The sequence below is a fragment of the Bemisia tabaci genome, chromosome 7, assembly GCF_918797505.1.
Source record: "Bemisia tabaci chromosome 7, PGI_BMITA_v3".
Lineage (NCBI taxonomy): Eukaryota > Metazoa > Arthropoda > Insecta > Hemiptera > Aleyrodidae > Bemisia > Bemisia tabaci.
In genome coordinates, this window is record NC_092799.1 from 51,099,158 (window position 1) to 51,115,195 (window position 16,038).

At 42.2% G+C, this 16,038-nt stretch overlaps 1 protein-coding gene across 1 annotated transcript; it reads left to right on the forward strand.

Annotated features, from left to right (window-relative positions):
* The first annotated feature begins 6,507 nt into the window (after positions 1-6,507).
* On the forward strand, positions 6,508-15,723 carry LOC109039342 (uncharacterized). Its single transcript, XM_019054778.2, has 4 exons — positions 6,508-7,878; positions 10,130-10,377; positions 12,430-12,770; positions 14,662-15,723. The coding sequence occupies exons 2-4, from the start codon at positions 10,132-10,134 to the stop codon at positions 14,795-14,797; spliced, it is 723 nt and encodes a 240-aa protein (XP_018910323.2). The 5' UTR covers positions 6,508-7,878; positions 10,130-10,131; the 3' UTR covers positions 14,798-15,723.
* The last annotated feature ends 315 nt before the right edge of the window (positions 15,724-16,038 follow it).

Genomic DNA, 16,038 nt, shown 5'->3' on the forward strand with positions numbered 1-16,038 from the left:
AAAAATAGTTTCCCACAACCTGCTATACAATGCTCCAGTGACCATGTAAGTTGGCCCGAGCACTAACTTTTCGGGAAGAAAGCCTTTCCCCTACCTGGTTTCTCACTTAATATCCGCCCGAGTTTCGCATATCTTCCATTTCTCCTCATCGCAGCTTCCATCATACCGCAATTGCCCGGAAACTAGGACCGCACATCTTATCTGATAAAATCGTTCGCCCTTTAGACCGATTCTGGGGGGTTAGGCTAGACCAGTCGATGAGTCAACTGTTGATCTAATTTCATTACGTGAACGCAGAAGGAAAACAGGGTAAAAAAACACTAATGTGTGATCAATTTTCAAGGAAAATTCTGTAATTTCTCCTACGATTTTAAGTAGATTAAAACGCGTAATATTCAAAATCTAAGCTCAGATTCGGATTCCTCGTGAAAAATTGATGAGATTTTATGCATCATATGTTAGAATAGCGTGAAGGAAAGAGGTTTAATGACGTAAAAAAACACTTATGTGTGATCAATTTTCGAGGACAATTCTGTAAATTCTCTTACGATTTTAAATAGATTAAAACGCGTAATATCCAAAATCTAAGCTCAGATTCGGATTCCTCGTGAAAAATTGATGAGATTTCATGTATCATGTGTTAAAATAGCGTGAAGGAAAAAGGTTTAACGACGCGTATAGATTCTCTTTGAACTACGCCGCCGCGCGCCGGTCGCCCGAGATGCAACCGAACGGGGAGGCGCCGTTAGCGCCGGCTAAGCGTTCGGTTTCGTCGCGAGGAATTCCTTACGATAAATTCTTATTCTTCCTCCTCCGCTGACCCACTGAGCACTACCCATGTTGCCACGTTGCATTCATATGCTCGAATCAGTATGTCTACGTTACGTCTCTTTCCTTCACGCTATGCTCGGGTATGATACATGAAATTGTATCAATTTTTAACGAGGAATCCGAATCTTAATTTCGATTTTGGGTATCACGCGTTTTAAGTCAAATTTTCCAAATTCGAAAATCTGAAATGACTGACGACGTGGCTTAAAATGCCATCTCGGCTCCTGTTCGATGGATTTTCCTAAAATTCGGTGTCAGGGTATGTATGATACATGAAATCGCATCGATTTTTTACGAGGAATCCGAATCTGAACTTCGATTTTGGGTATCGCGCGTTTTAAATCAAAATCTGTCAAAATTCAAAAAATTCAAAATTCGAAAATCCGAAATGGCTTAAAATGCTATCTCGGCCCCTGTTCGATGGATTTTTCTGAAATTCGGTGTCGGGAGGTATTTTTCGACAGGAAACTCGAATTTTTAGTCCATTTTTTAAAATTCTCAAATTCAAGATGGCGGACGTGGGCTAAAATGCTATCTCGGTTTCTGTTTGTTCGAGTCTTGTGGAACGCGGTATCACACGGTATTTTTCAACGAAAAACTCGAATTTTTAGTCAACTTTTTAAAATTCTCAACTCCAAAATGTGGGATGTGGCCGAAAATGAGCCCCAGTTCTGGCCTCCGTTCCTGTTCGTTAGAGCTTTGTGAATCGCGGGATCAGGGGTACTTTTCGACGGGAAACTCGAATTTTTAGTCGATTTTTGAAAATTCTCAAATCCAAGATGGCGGACGTGGCCTAAAATACTATGTCGGCTCCTGTTCGATGGATTTTTTTGAAACTCGGTGTCTGAGGGTATTTTTCGACGGGAAACTCGAATTTTTAGTCGATTTTTGAAAATTCTCAAATCCAAGATGGCGGACGTGGCCTAAAATGCTATGTCGGCTCCTGTTCGATGGATTTATGGCGCCCCCTTACTACATGCTTACTCTTGTATTTCTGTGCAGCCGCAAATTTAGGGTCAAGGGACGCCAGACCGTCTATGGACCAGGTGGAGTTTTTGTCCTTAAAATTTACCTTTAGACGGCAATTCTCTTTATATTTTGTCTATGGTTTTTATGCCCCCCCCCCTTTCTCGCGGACTCTCTTTTCACTTTTCTTGCCTCCTTTTTCCTTCAATTTCCCCCCTTCTCTTTGCTTTCACTACCCAACCTTGTTTTCTTTTCCTTTTTTCCCCTTGTCCTTTCTTCCCTTTTTTTCCTTTTCCTTTTCCCCCCTTTTTTTCCCTCTGTTCTTTTTTCGTGGCGCCCCTTAAAGGCTGGCGCCCGTGTGCACCGCACGCCCTGCACACGCCCTAAGTCCGGGCCTGGATGTAACACGAACATCCATCAAGCACGAATAGTTGTATCTTCGCGCCGTCATCAACGCGCGTCCTTTCCCTTGCACCATTTCAATGTTGTGTTGGTTTAGTTTGTCTGATTTGCTGAGGTGCTCTCAGTGCTACCTAAAAAACACAGCCATGGGTAAGAAAGGCCTCCCTAGGTCATGGGTAGTCGGGCCTCGTTCTCTTAACATTTCTCCCGAATCCGAGAAACACCGAATTCATCAACATCAAATCTCAATCATGGAGAGTTCATGCCGAGCGCCTTCGCGGCTTCAGTTTTGCAGATGCAACAGGGACATCCATCAAGCACGAACTTTTGTCTCTTTGCGGCGCCAGCAAGATTTGTGAAGACCTTAAGAAATTCAAAACGTATTTTGACCAATGGCACTATGTCCGGCTTTCTAACTTACTAATTGATCGATTGAGTCTTCCTCTGTAACTGTTTCAAGTGCTTCTTCCTTGGGTGATAGTTTCTCAAGCTCATCCTCTGAAAATCAAGTTTGAACTTCATAAAATTATTTTATTATAAGGTTGCCACAAATTAATACATGTACAGTGAAGGACTACTAGACTCCGACACGGGTCTGAATTTGACATAAGTCACTCGTTATATGTTATCTCATCAAAATTTTGCCAGAAATGTTGTTTATGCACGAAAATATTATTCATTAATGTAATACTTGGGTGAGAGTGTCATTATCTTATGAAAAAACTGATTCCAATAAAAAATGTATACACCCCTCAAAGGAAGAAACGAAAGAGAATCGCGCGATGCGCCGGTCGAAGCTTTCATACGGAACTAATTTTTCTTAAAAATGTTTTGGACTAAACATTAAGAAAGAAAGCATTAAGAAACAATTCCTTTTTCTTGAACAAATAATGATGTTGAATTCGCAAAGGGACAATTTTCAGAACAAAAAACTGATCGATGTAAAAATGCGCACACAACTTTTTCTTTATGTGCAAGGTGCTCAAGAGGGTTTTTTGGTTACTTTATAGCAAAGAATTGTGCATTTGAGAATACCATAAACGTCTAAATCTCAATCAAAAGTTGACGAAGAGAAAATATTTTCATTCGCTAATCGTGTGATCGTTTACAATGCAAACATTTGATGAGAGGAAATGTAAGTGTTTGAATCCAAACTTTCTTAGGTGGCGCATTTGATAAGAAAGATTTCTGTTTCACTTATTTACCGATTTAATTCTCTGAGATGAACCCTGAAATTTTCGAAAATTAAGTACAGCTTAATGAGGAGAGGTGCAAAATTTTATTGCATTTTTCTATATTTCTGGGAGAAAAATCTGTAATTTTCCGTCAAAAGTATCTTTTGATGTTACTCTTCATGTTTAAATATTAAGGCTTCAAAATATACGGACAGAATTCAGCCTTGCGTCTCCCCCCCCCCCCCCCCAAATCTAATCTTTCTTGTGTATATGGATTCTGCGTACCTGTGTCCTCAGGACTGGAGACGGTGCTAATAGAGTCTTCAGTCGACATTTTCCTCCACTAGTTGATTTTAGACAACGACTGCACTTCTTCGAACGATATATAACTGCTTTCAAAAACAATGAACTTTCTGGAAAGAAGAACGCTATCTGGTCAATTAAAATTTTAGGTACCAATTTATTTTATACATAGTATTTCGAAGTGCTTATAGTATCGTTTTGGTAATTTATCATAAGTGCAAGCTCATCGCATTTGCGTGGTGACCAACGGATGGAGAAATAAACAAATCTGTTGCTGTAGAGACGGATAGACGGCGATAATACCCCTTTGAAATTCAGCCTCGGACAAAAACAGGCACCTCAGAAGAGCTTCTCTCAGTTTGTTCTCTCTCTTCTCCGCCCCCTCATCACAAGTTTCAAGCAACAGCAGGGTCAGCAGAATCGAATTAAGAGCGGTGCATGAGCACACGGTAAAAATAATTTTCGATTTGCTTTGCCATACTTTATAATTGAATCAGTGAGAACGAAAACACACCAACTCGAAAAAATGAAAATAATCAAGACACACACAAAAATGCATATTAAGTGAAGAAGTTAGTCTAAGAAAAAGATTTTTGGTGCCTAAAAGCAAGTACTTAAGGACCCTTTTAGTGTCCAAGTTGGAACAGATACGGTAACTTCAATGACCTTTATGAAAATTGTCTGCCCTTAGTGAAAAGTGAGTATTTTCGAGTTACCGAGTTGGTGTGTTTTCGTTCTCACTGATTCAGTTCCGGTAGGGCACAGAACGACTGTCACCCAGTACAGTGAGAATGTGTTTAGGAAACTTACCGACTGTAGGTACCCAATAGTGGCGTGGCGTGCTTTGCGAGGTATCGATTGATCTGCCATTTACAGAAAATGATCGATAAACAGGGTGTTCGCAACGAGCACCTTATAATGGCGATTCTTTACCGCAGCTTCAAATGGGAAAAAATCGATAATCGATCATTCATACAACTTCCTCATTGGTACCCAAGTGTGGACTGGAATGGTCACATGGCATTTTTTTAAATGGGAGAATCCGCAACTTTATCACGTAATATAAAAAAAAACTTGGGTCATAGTTTCAAAATCTAAATTGAGACTGCTTCTAAATTGACATACTGAGACTAAATTGACATTGCTGCATTGAGACTCATCTAGAGACAATTGTTCGTCGATAGCCGCAAAAATCAGGAAAATCGGCCCGGTAGAACGCTGGAACTAAGCGTTACCAGATACCCCAATTTAGGAGGTCTCGGAGCTTACAGTGTAAAAAGAAGATGGTGCATTCACATGAGGCAGAAAAGTTCGATTTTAGCAACTTTCGGGCGATCTGGCAACCCTTACCCATCGGAGCTTGACAGTCTGGCAAGGTGATATCTAATCAGGGAAGTCACCCCCACAACATGAGACTAAAATCAACTAATACTTCCCGGTTAAAATTTACGCAATTTTCCGGAGATTTGATGGGTCTCAAATTTTGAACCCCTCCATCTATGACCAACCAGACAGCCCGATCCTTGCTACACTCGAGCAACTCGATCTAAGAATGTATGTGAAAATTCTTATACTCTCCGGTTAGATTATCCGGTGCTGGCTCTTGGACTATCACGGATGCATCGCTAAGCACGCCACGCCAGTAGCCTGTGTCACACTATCAAGAGATACTCCATCAAAATGTCAAGGTTTAGTGCTGTGATTGGTCCAAGCCATCGAATAAGCCAATCTTAACACCTGACCTTGATATTTTGATGGCTACTTTTGAAAGTGTGACACAGGCCATTGATTCAAATTGAGGGAAAACAGTGTTGCCAAATTTCAAGAATCGACGCTAATACGATTATGATTCTAAACAGCGGCAATCGGTTTCCACATTCACACCCTCACTGACCAGATAGAACGGAGCGCAGAATATTGCGCCTGAACTCGGAACTTGCTCACTAGCCTACTGACCCTCTAATTGGATTATTTATTTCGATCGTCTCGAAAATTCCAGGCTTCGACGTGGAAAAACAATGAGCTTTCCGCTTCGTCGCCACCGCCAGCGCCGCTGTCGGCAGAGGAGCCGAGGTCTGATCTACTTCCAGCAAGTGCGGTTACCTCACCGACGAGCCACGAGCTTGTCTCTCGTACTCTGCGCTAAGTCAACAAACTCGCTGAGCCGTGAGTGCGTCATCATCTTGTCACTCGCATCTTGTCCGATGCGAAACAAGACAATAAGAGCGCTTCAGCACCGTCTCGACCAGTGGCGTGGCGTGTTTTGCGATCTATCGATGGATCTGCCTTTTAAACCTATGGGAAAGGATCGATAAAGAGGGTGTTCGCAACCAACACCTTGATAATCGATTCTTTACCAGCGGGCCGATTATTGAAACTGATAGACAAAGCTATAGACAAAGACGACAAAAGGGATTGGAGGGATCCTATTGGTGGAAGTGGGTGGTGGCAATGGACATGGGAGGTAGGTAATGGACTAACTAACGGCAACCCACGAGAAACCTGACAGTTAGTCCATCATTTTCTTCCTTAGTCTATAAGATCCAATCATGTCAACCAATAGGATCGCTCTATACTCCCTCTGTCTTCTTTGTCTATAGCTTTGTCTATCAGCTTCAATAATCGGCCCGCTGAGCTTCAAACGGGGAAACATCGATAATCGATCTCTCACGCCTCGCCGCTGGTATCGACAAGGCGGCGGCGTCTGTTGCGTTGCATCATCTGCCAAGGAAAAACGCCGTAAGAGCGTTCTAACGTCGCCATATTCTCTTCAATGGAAAACGCATTTTCTGGGAAAATTGTGAATATTTTTTTTTCCTCCAAATTTTGCAGCAATCATGTTCGTGATTTAATCTAAAATATCGGAAAATGTCGAGAGAAAATATGCGTAAATATAAGTTTGGTAGCTTAGCTACGAGCAAATTTCGGACGAAACCGAAGGCATTGTCGTACAACTCCCACAAAATTTGACGGGAAAGAGGGGAGTCAAGAGATCCCAGGACCTCGAGGGAACTCCATTCGGTGGTCCAAGATCAGAAACCAAGAATGCCCGTTCAATTATTTTGTCTCTACAACTGTGACGGAATTTTATAAGCAATAGGGTTGTTAATCGTAAATCTCAGACCTAACAGAATACTCCGTTGTAAACTCTGAACATAAAAATTGGAGCGCCAGCTAAAATTGAGTGACTCTTTTAAATACTAGCGATCTTACTGTAAGCCTTATTATTTTTCTGTAATCTTCAAAGTCATTAAAATTGAGTTGGGGTGGAGCTTTCTTCTTTTCATAGAATATTTGCTGTGCTGTAGAAGAACGCCGTATGAACATTCGAGAGTTGCAACATTTCCCTGGATAAAACACGAAAGTTTAGAAAAAGTTATGCATATTTTTCCTTGTAATTTCCAGACATTTTAGATTAAATTGCAAACAAAATTGTCTGAAAAATATGAATAAAAACATTAACGGGTTTCCTAGTAAATTCACATTGTATTGAAAGAAATATGGCAACGTCTGAAGGTTAATACTGCGTTTTTCCGCAGTATGGTAGGAGTGTGCGGTCATCCTGCTCTGGATAATAGTTTAAATTTTTCATTTTACGTCGGGCCCGCCTCCTTGTGCCACGCACAATGGACCGATTTATTGGGAGAAGTTGGACGTGGAATCCTTCACTAAAATTGCAAATTTCAATGTTCATTCCGACACCTTCTACATTTTTAAGGTATAATTTTGGAAGAGAAGTGTACAAGAATACCAATGGAGCCTCTTTTAAAGTTCTAGCTTTCGTATTAACGAAGATATAAGCGTTTAAAGTCTCCTTACCCTGCTTGACTTCTTCCAACGAGTCGCGTTCCTCTGCGCGACGCGACGCGACGCGACGCGCGATTATCTAATAACGCGTCTCCAGCCACTTTTTCAGTGCAGTCGGCACATGTGCTTTGTTCTTTTGTTTTAGTTCCATCTCCGTTCTTCCCCTGTAATTGAACGTGTAACAAAGGTGCACTGGATAATTTGAGGATGCTCCGGTTTCATCACCAACGCAGGGGCGTTTCGCTCCTGCACGTCAGACGCAAATCGTATCCACACCGTTGAGGTTTCTTTCCGAGTTCGGGTGAAGTTGAACACCGTTCAGTTTTTTAGGTAGAACACGCACGTGCCTCCGGATTCTAGTTGTGACATCAGCCACCCTTGCAATAACTATCAGGTAACTTTAAAAGCCTTTATTCAGCAACTCAGAAGCAACTGCTCCTGAAAACATTAATGGAGATGTTGCATGTGTGAGGAATTTGCGATTTGACTGTTGATTCTCATGTAGAAGTTCGCGAGAAGCACGATGGTGCCACTGGTTTTCACTGAAATCATCTCCCAAGCTCAAAGAAAGCTCTCAAGTTGAGGCCAAAATGGAGGGGATATCCCACGCTATCGTGAGAGTCCACCTCTACATCAAGATAAAGTCTCCGTGCGAAGATAGAGAGCAAATACATTGACAGGACTGCCACTTTATTTGGGGACTCTAAAACTGAAAACACGGCATCCCTGCAAATGTATTTGCTCCCTATCGTTGCATGGAGAGTTCGTTTTAATGTAGAGGTGGACTCTCAGGCTAGCGTGGGATATCCCCTCCATTTTGGCCTCAACTTGAGAGCTTTTTTTGAGCTTGGGAGTTGATTTCAGAGAAAACCAGTGGCACCATCATGTTTCTCGCAAACTTTTACTTACGTATCAATCAAAGCCGGATTTACCTACTTGCCGCCTTCTTTTCATTCGTTTTAAAACATCAGTAAAAACCATGAAGTCAACGTACCGGAGGGATCGGAGTGCATAAGACGCGTTTACCTACTCGTGTTGGATACATTTTTTGTGAAAGCCCTGTCAACACTACTAGAATAATTTCACGGAACTTCGCGCGAAAGTTAAGTTCCGTAAACCTATCTCTGTGTGAATAAGGTCCTCAATTTATAAGAAATGAACCAAAAAATTATGAAAGAACAAACATAAATGTGGTTTAATCATTTTAACTTCTGCCGCTGCGCCGCGCTGATCGCACTGCGTTTGGCGTAATGCGTGAAGTATTCCTGCAGTCTTGTAGGCGCTATCCGTTTCTCGCCAACCGCTCGCCGCTCCTGACCGCACTGTGTTTGACGAAATGCGTGTAGTATTCATGCAGTCTTGTAGGCGCTAATATGTGTTACATGCCGACCGCCGCGCCGAGGGCTTGTTCTTTTCATCTCAAGTCCTCGTCATCATTCCTCTCTGTGCTGAGTTCTAGGCCAAATTGCTTGTATAGTTCCTCTCTTAACTCGACTAACTAAAGATGCTGTCTCTCGTATTACCGAAAAACGACAAAATTAGAAATTACTATACTCTCAGGAAAGAGAGATTTTGTCCCCTTTTCTCATTGAATTTTTTTTTCTGAATCCGATTTTTTGTATTACTACATTTAAAAAAATTGCAACATTTGCCGCCCCCCTAAATTTGCCGCCATGGGCCGCGACCATATGGCCACCCCCTTAATCCAGCCCTGGTATCAATAGTCAAATCGCAAATTCCTCACATATGCAACATCTCCATTGTGGTTGTAGAAATTAATTCGCAATTGAAGGTTAACAAAAAGATCTAGGATTTCCTTCTTCTTCCGCGAGCAAATTTTGAAGAAGCATCATGGTTTTTATCAACTCAAGGGAAATGTAAATATGTATAAACACACCGGTTGATAAAATCCTGTCTCCTCGCGTGTGTTTTGGCGGGTTTGTGTTGGCCATATTGAATAACGCGTAACGGTAGCATTCTAGTGTGCAAGGATGGATGGACTCCTCTCACGAAACGTTCGCCTGTGCCGCACTATCGTTTTTGAAGCGTGTGGCTTTAAAAGAATCGCACAGTTCCTACGCAGGTTGTGAAGCTAGGAGTAAGTTGCAGACTCTCCTGATGGGCTCATCGTGATTATTGAGCCGTTTTTCATTAGAAACATCTCTTCTTTTTGCACTAACTGAAGTTTGCAAAAGACCCATTATCGTAAATCGGTGTTTTTTTTTCAAAGCTCTCATTGTATATGTATAAAGCCGCTTTTATAGCGCTCTCTGGCGCTCTGCGACTCCTAGCCGCCAAAGTCCCCTATCCTCCCAAAGCCCTTCAGGGAGTTGGCAAACCCTTATTTCTTCTGAAACCCCCTGTCGCCACCCTTTCACTGGGCGTCCCCTTCATCTCCTCCCAGGAGGAACCCAATCAAGCAACTTGTTTGGTAGCCTTTCGTCCGTCATTCTATTGACATGACCATACCAGACATGCTGTCTGGTCATGACGTCGAATATGACGCCATTTTCGACTCCCATGATCTGACGCACTCTTTCATTGCGGACCCGAACTCTCATTGTGCACCTGATTAGTCTGAGTATCCACATGCATCAAAGTAGCATGGATCTGTGTTTTAAATATGCGGTTCAATGCATTTGCAGACATGGCTCGGGAGAAAATTGAAAGTAATCACCTTTGGCTGAGTATGGCGTGCATTTTGGTGGTGTTAGCTCAGAGGAATTCAACACATCCGACGAGCGAATCTGAACATACCGAGGGTGGTCTACCGCTCTCCTCACCGCCAACGCCACCATTCGAGGGCAACTCAAGAGACTCTAGACGCTTCTCAGTATCCATCTTCAGAGAAATCGCTCAAGAAATCAGTGCCAGACTGGCCGGCAACAGCCAGGTACGTTTTAGTGTACACTTTTCCATTCTCCCATGATGTCGTACTCAGACCTAAAACCTTGTCAAGAGCACCGATCACGGGTTGTAGATCACGAAAATATATGCCATGCAAATTCATGTGCATATGTATAATGTATATATACTGTAATGAGAACGCTAGAGGGGGGGGGGCCGAAGCAAATTTTTTGGGTACAATTGGACCGCGTTAAACAGAAAGGAACCAAGCCACATCAACTAATGCCAAATTTAATCGGGGCAATTTAAGTTTTTACATGATAACGGTTGTACGGATTTTTGTGCAATTTTCAGTGAATTTTCATCTTAACTCAAAGCAACTTCCTTAAAATTTTCGAAGGAGTCCGCACAAAAGTTCTCTCGTAAAAAATAAAATTTCCCCGTTAAATTTGGCAATAGCTGATATGGCTTGGTTCCCTCTCTGTTTAACGCGGTCCAATTCACACTTTACTCCATGACTACTTCTAGCTGCTCTTACAGGGGCTGTGAAGCCTCACGCCGACTTACCCCGCGTACGAGCAGCTTCGGCGAGCTTTTATGGCAACGCCCGAAGCTTCCGTGCCCAGCTCCGACTTCCGGATCGCCGGAAGCCGGGGTCACTCTCGCCGCAAGCTCCGCGCGTAGACATAAACAATCGCGTCTCGAAAGCTCGCATCCAACACGCCTGACCCTGCCACTGACATGAGAATCCGCGATTTCTCACGACTTGCCATATCCCCGAACTAGCCTCCTCCAAACGGATCGGCAAAGACCTCGCAGGTCTTTAACCGATTCCATTTATACATATACCGAAAAACTGGCAGCGGAGCGCCGGTTTCTCTTCATCTACTCAATCAACATGCTCCGACCACGAAATAAAAAATTATAACTATCGTAACTGAACCGGTGGATTACCGTTGCCCAAATGCCGAAACTCCTATTTATTTTGCTGAGCATTTTATGGGGGGGGGGGGGGCTGTAGCCCTCTTAAAAAGCGCTACAGGAAAGGAATTTCATGAGAAAAAGGTTTTATTTTGACCCATAGAACACGCTCCTTCAGTATGGTAATTTTGTCTTGGATCGCTTAAACTATATAAAAAACGATCATGTGAATAGCACAACTGGACGTCTTATGCTAAAAGGAACTTGGTGGCAGTGGTGGGGCCGAACCTTAAATCTAGGGTACCAGCGCCCAAGACGGAATGTGGATGGCGGGACTGCATATGTTTTGCGTGCAACATAATTCCTTTTATCATAAATACGCCCGACTGATTCATCCATCGTTTCCGCCTCATGAGATGACGCAACTACATTCCAATATTTCCGGATTTTCCGTCGAAAATTGCATTTTTACCAGGAGAACCTTGGACGTTTCTGACTGGAAATTTCACTGAATTTTTCTGTGATCTCGTGTGAATATCTACAAAACTTTGAACAAAAATTGCACAAGTGATTTCATGTAAAGAAATTAATTGTTTGAATCAATGGAGATGTTGCATATGTGAGGAATTTGCGATGTGAATATTGATACGTATGTAAAAGTTCACGAGAAACACGATGGTGCCACTGGTTTTCTCTAAAATCAACTCCGAAGCTTAAAAAAAGCTCTCAAGTTGAGGCCAAAATGGAGAGGACATTCCACGTTATCCTGAGAGTCCACTTCTACATCAAAGCGAACTCTCCATGCAAAGATAGGGAGCAAACACATTGACAGGGCTGCCACTTTTTTGGGGACTCCAAAAGTGAAAACACGGCATCCTTGCTAATGTATTTGCTCCCTATCTTTGCATGGAGAGTTCGTTTTGATGTAGAGGTGGACTCTCAGGCTAGCGTGGGATATCCCCTCCATTCTGGCCTCAACTTGAGAGCTTTTTTTGAGCTTGGGAGTTGATTTCAGAGAAAACCAGTGGCACCATCGTGTTTCCCGCCAACATTTACATAAGAATCAACAGTCAAATCGCAAATTCCTCACCCATGCAACATCTCCATTAGGGAACCTTGGAATGAAGTTAGGTTTCTTGGTGCGGGAAAGAAGGCATTGTGGAACTCATGTTTGCAGATCCTGAGCCTGAACGTGACGAACATAATAATCATCCTGATCCTGAAGGGGATCCTGTACGGGGCGGCGTTGATCGGGACGGGGGCGCTGTTCGGGGGGTTCAAGCACCTGCAGCCGCACCGGAGTGACGTCAGCGGGAACCAGATCCGAGAGGGGCTCGACCCGGACGAACCGGTCATCAGCGAATCGGAGGTGCTCATGCTCCTCGGCTACCTCATGGGCGAGACGGCCAACAAGTACGACTGCCTCAACCGCATCGCCTGCCAGGACCCCAAAAAGGCCACCGAGTACATCCACGCCGCCAAGATGCTCCTCAAGGGCTCCAACATCTTCTACAAGAAGTCAGTTCTTCCTTTCTCCAATCCTCCTTAAATTCACCTCAAAGAGGGGGGGGGGGGATGGTCTGGATTCGATAGACATGAATAGATCGAAAAATAAAAACGTCAAGTGTTCGACAGCGACTCGATCGGCACCGATTCGATCGAAAGACAGGTTTTATTGATCGATTCACAAGTTTGTTGGTTTGCCTTCAATGACAGATACCGCAATATTGGAGTCCTTTTATAAAGAGAGTTGAGACAACGCGGCTTGTGGATGTCACATACGGACACGAATCAGACGTTTTTTGTAATCTTTGATCGACCCATTTCCGAATTCCTGTCTCCGTTCCCACTCTCATTCCATTTGTTCCTTGCTGTACCCCCAATTCCCCGGTCCATTCCAGTCTATAATCTTAGCAATGGACCACTAGACAAGGTACGAATTTCAGCATTCTGATACTTGTTTCTTAACCAAAATTTTACGTAGAACACGATACGCGCAAGGAAAATTACCGAAAACAACTCCTTACGAAGATATTTAATGATTCTCGATGCGTGAATTCAAACCATCCGCTCATGAAAACTCAATGCTCTACGTGATTCACATCGCACGCCAAACATTTATCATGACAGTCTCCGCGATATGAAAACCTGGCAACCTCAAACTTGACGCTTTTGCTCAGCTATAGCAAATCGCTTATAGTTTGAACAACACATGGTGGGAAATGAACATTGCTCGATTGAGAAAATTGCCGAAACCGTTGTAGTGCGCGATTTGACTCACGTAGAGCTTTGAGTTTCTTGTGAGCTCCTCGTAACCAATGTGAAATAAAAACGTTAATATCTTCGTTAGGAGTTGGTTTCAGTAATTTTCGTTGCGCGAGTCGTGTTCTACGTTAAATTCTGGTTAAGAAACATGTATCAGAATCCTTTAACTCGTACCTTGTCTAGTGGTCCATTGGTGAAAATGTAATCTTCACTCCCGTTTGTTACACTGTGAAGGCCTAAAATACAGGAACCAATCAGAAGTGGATTCGCATTGTCTTTACTCTCGGTATAAAGGGACTCTAAGGAACACACGCTCAGCGTACAGTGAAAAGCGCACAGTGCGCGTGGTAGTTTTGTCACATTCGCTCTGCCCGGTAAATTACGGATTCGTCGATCGATTAACGGTTGTCGATCGGCCGACATTTTTGTTTTTTGAACGATTCATGTCAATCAAATCGACACCAGGTTTCTTTCATTTAAAAGTCGATCGATTTAAGTTGTTTTTTTCTTTCTTTTTTTTTCAATTGCTTAATGTCGATCGAGTTCACTTCCTCATATGCGTTACGCCCTAAGGAAAGGGGGGAGGGGGCATTTGCTGCCACCCTCAGCAAAAACGCCCCTAAATCTACTCAGATTTTTGTATTTTTCTTCCACACATACTTTTGCATTACAAGAAAACCTAATGGCTACAATACTTCATTTTTTCATTGCGAGTCTCTAATGATATGACAGAATCGATTCGAAAGAATGAAGATTGAAAGGAAATTAAGAAAATGTTAGTTATCCTCTAAAAAAGTATTTTGTCAGAAAAAAACTGTAAACATTTCGAATGCAGTCCCAACGTTTTTACTTTAGAGACGCTGTCTGAGGTTATGTGACACGCAATTTTGGTCGTTGTATTTTTTTTTGTTTTTTTTTTGAGAGGATTTATTTTCTCGCTAATTGAGGCCGATAGAATTGTTTCAAAATGACATATTAAACAGTAAAAATGTATATTTCATTCAAATTCAAATTGTTGATACCAATGAAATATTTTGGGAATTTTTTTGGCCTTGATTTCCCCGCAGAATAGTATGAGCTTGGGATCCGGCACTTTTCTATCATCCTGTTACTTACCTACTAATTTCCTTTTTTTTAATTGCAGTAACGTACCCCAGTACGCCAAATATCAACGGGTGCTGGACGAATTGCAGAGAGCCGTTGACTTCGGGAATTCAGGCGGTCAGTGCGAGGAGCTGTATTCTTGTAGCAGCAGCTCCAACAACTATAGCAACTACTAACTTCAGGAGTTCAAAATAACCCTCTCATGCATACTGCAACTACGCCATGCCACAACTATTTATATACCTATCTACCTCATCTACCTCATTTCCAAAATATTTCATGCTAGGATTTTGATCGCAAAAAGAAAGAATGTTGTCAGAGACCATGTATTGTGACAATGGAATAGTCTCATTTCATGGCCCCCTGTTTCTTTGACTTTTTTTCAGTGGCGAGGCGTGAATGATCTACTATCGATAATTTCCCATTTGAAGCTATGATAAAGAATCGATTATTAAGGTGTTGGTCTTGGGCACCCTGTCTATGGATCCTTTTCCATAGGTTTAAATGCCAGATCATTCGATTTATTGCAAAGCACGCCACGCCACTGTTTACTTCTACCATGAGAAAAATAAATCGGCGATTTTTCATACTACTATAGAGAAAACTCGAGGAAGCACAAAAAAACTGAAAACCATGCTAACATGACTCTTTTCCTCATCAAGTATGATATCTCTCTCATTTTCATCGTCAAAATGTTTGATCCGTGTGATTTTGCACTCGTACCATTGACAGTATTTATTCAAATCTGGATCCACTGTCATTTTCTAGCTTAAATAGACTTGATCATAATCCACGTTTTGTAGTTTATTACGGCTACACCACCATTGAAATATAACAGAATGGACGTTTAAAGTTATTGAATTTTAGGTAATTCAGATTTTATGTTGACACCTCCCATGGGCTTTGACGTCAGAGCGCAGAGTTGGGGCGAGAAATACCGCAAGCCATTTTCTAGTGAAACATGGAAGTTACCACAGATGAGACATTTTATTCCTTGTCGAACCGCATGGAAGCTTTTTGTTTTTTGTTTGTCAATCCTCCTTTTATAGATCTACGTTATTAATTTGTGAGTTTCTCAAAATAAATTTTGTTACCATTTTTATTTTACAATAATTTCATTTTTTGAGGGCGACATGTAAATTCTTCCTAGACTAATCATTGAAATATCGTAAATTTCTACACGGCGAATATTTTTTAAAGAAACTCTTAAACGAAGGGATGAAACGCACTTTGTGTGCACCAAGTTGCTTCAGGGATGATCGGCACCCTTGCTGATATGGCGACAGTATATCATTCTTATAGACGAGTCTGGTAGTGAGTGTATTTTTCCAAACTCTTACCTAATTTATCTTACGAAATACGAGGTATCAAGACCTTTCTTTTTAAATTTCTTTAGTTTTGGGTTTTCTGTCCGGGA

Bases quoted from the DNA above. Each gene is read 5' to 3' on its own strand.
- LOC109039342 (XM_019054778.2), top strand. From the start codon at position 10,132: ATGGCTCGGGAGAAAATTGAAAGTAATCACCTTTGGCTGAGTATGGCG. The intron at 10,378-12,429 runs GTACGTTTTAGT...TCATGTTTGCAG, and splicing joins GACTGGCCGGCAACAGCCAG to ATCCTGAGCCTGAACGTGAC. The intron at 12,771-14,661 runs GTCAGTTCTTCC...TTTTAATTGCAG, and splicing joins TCCAACATCTTCTACAAGAA to TAACGTACCCCAGTACGCCA.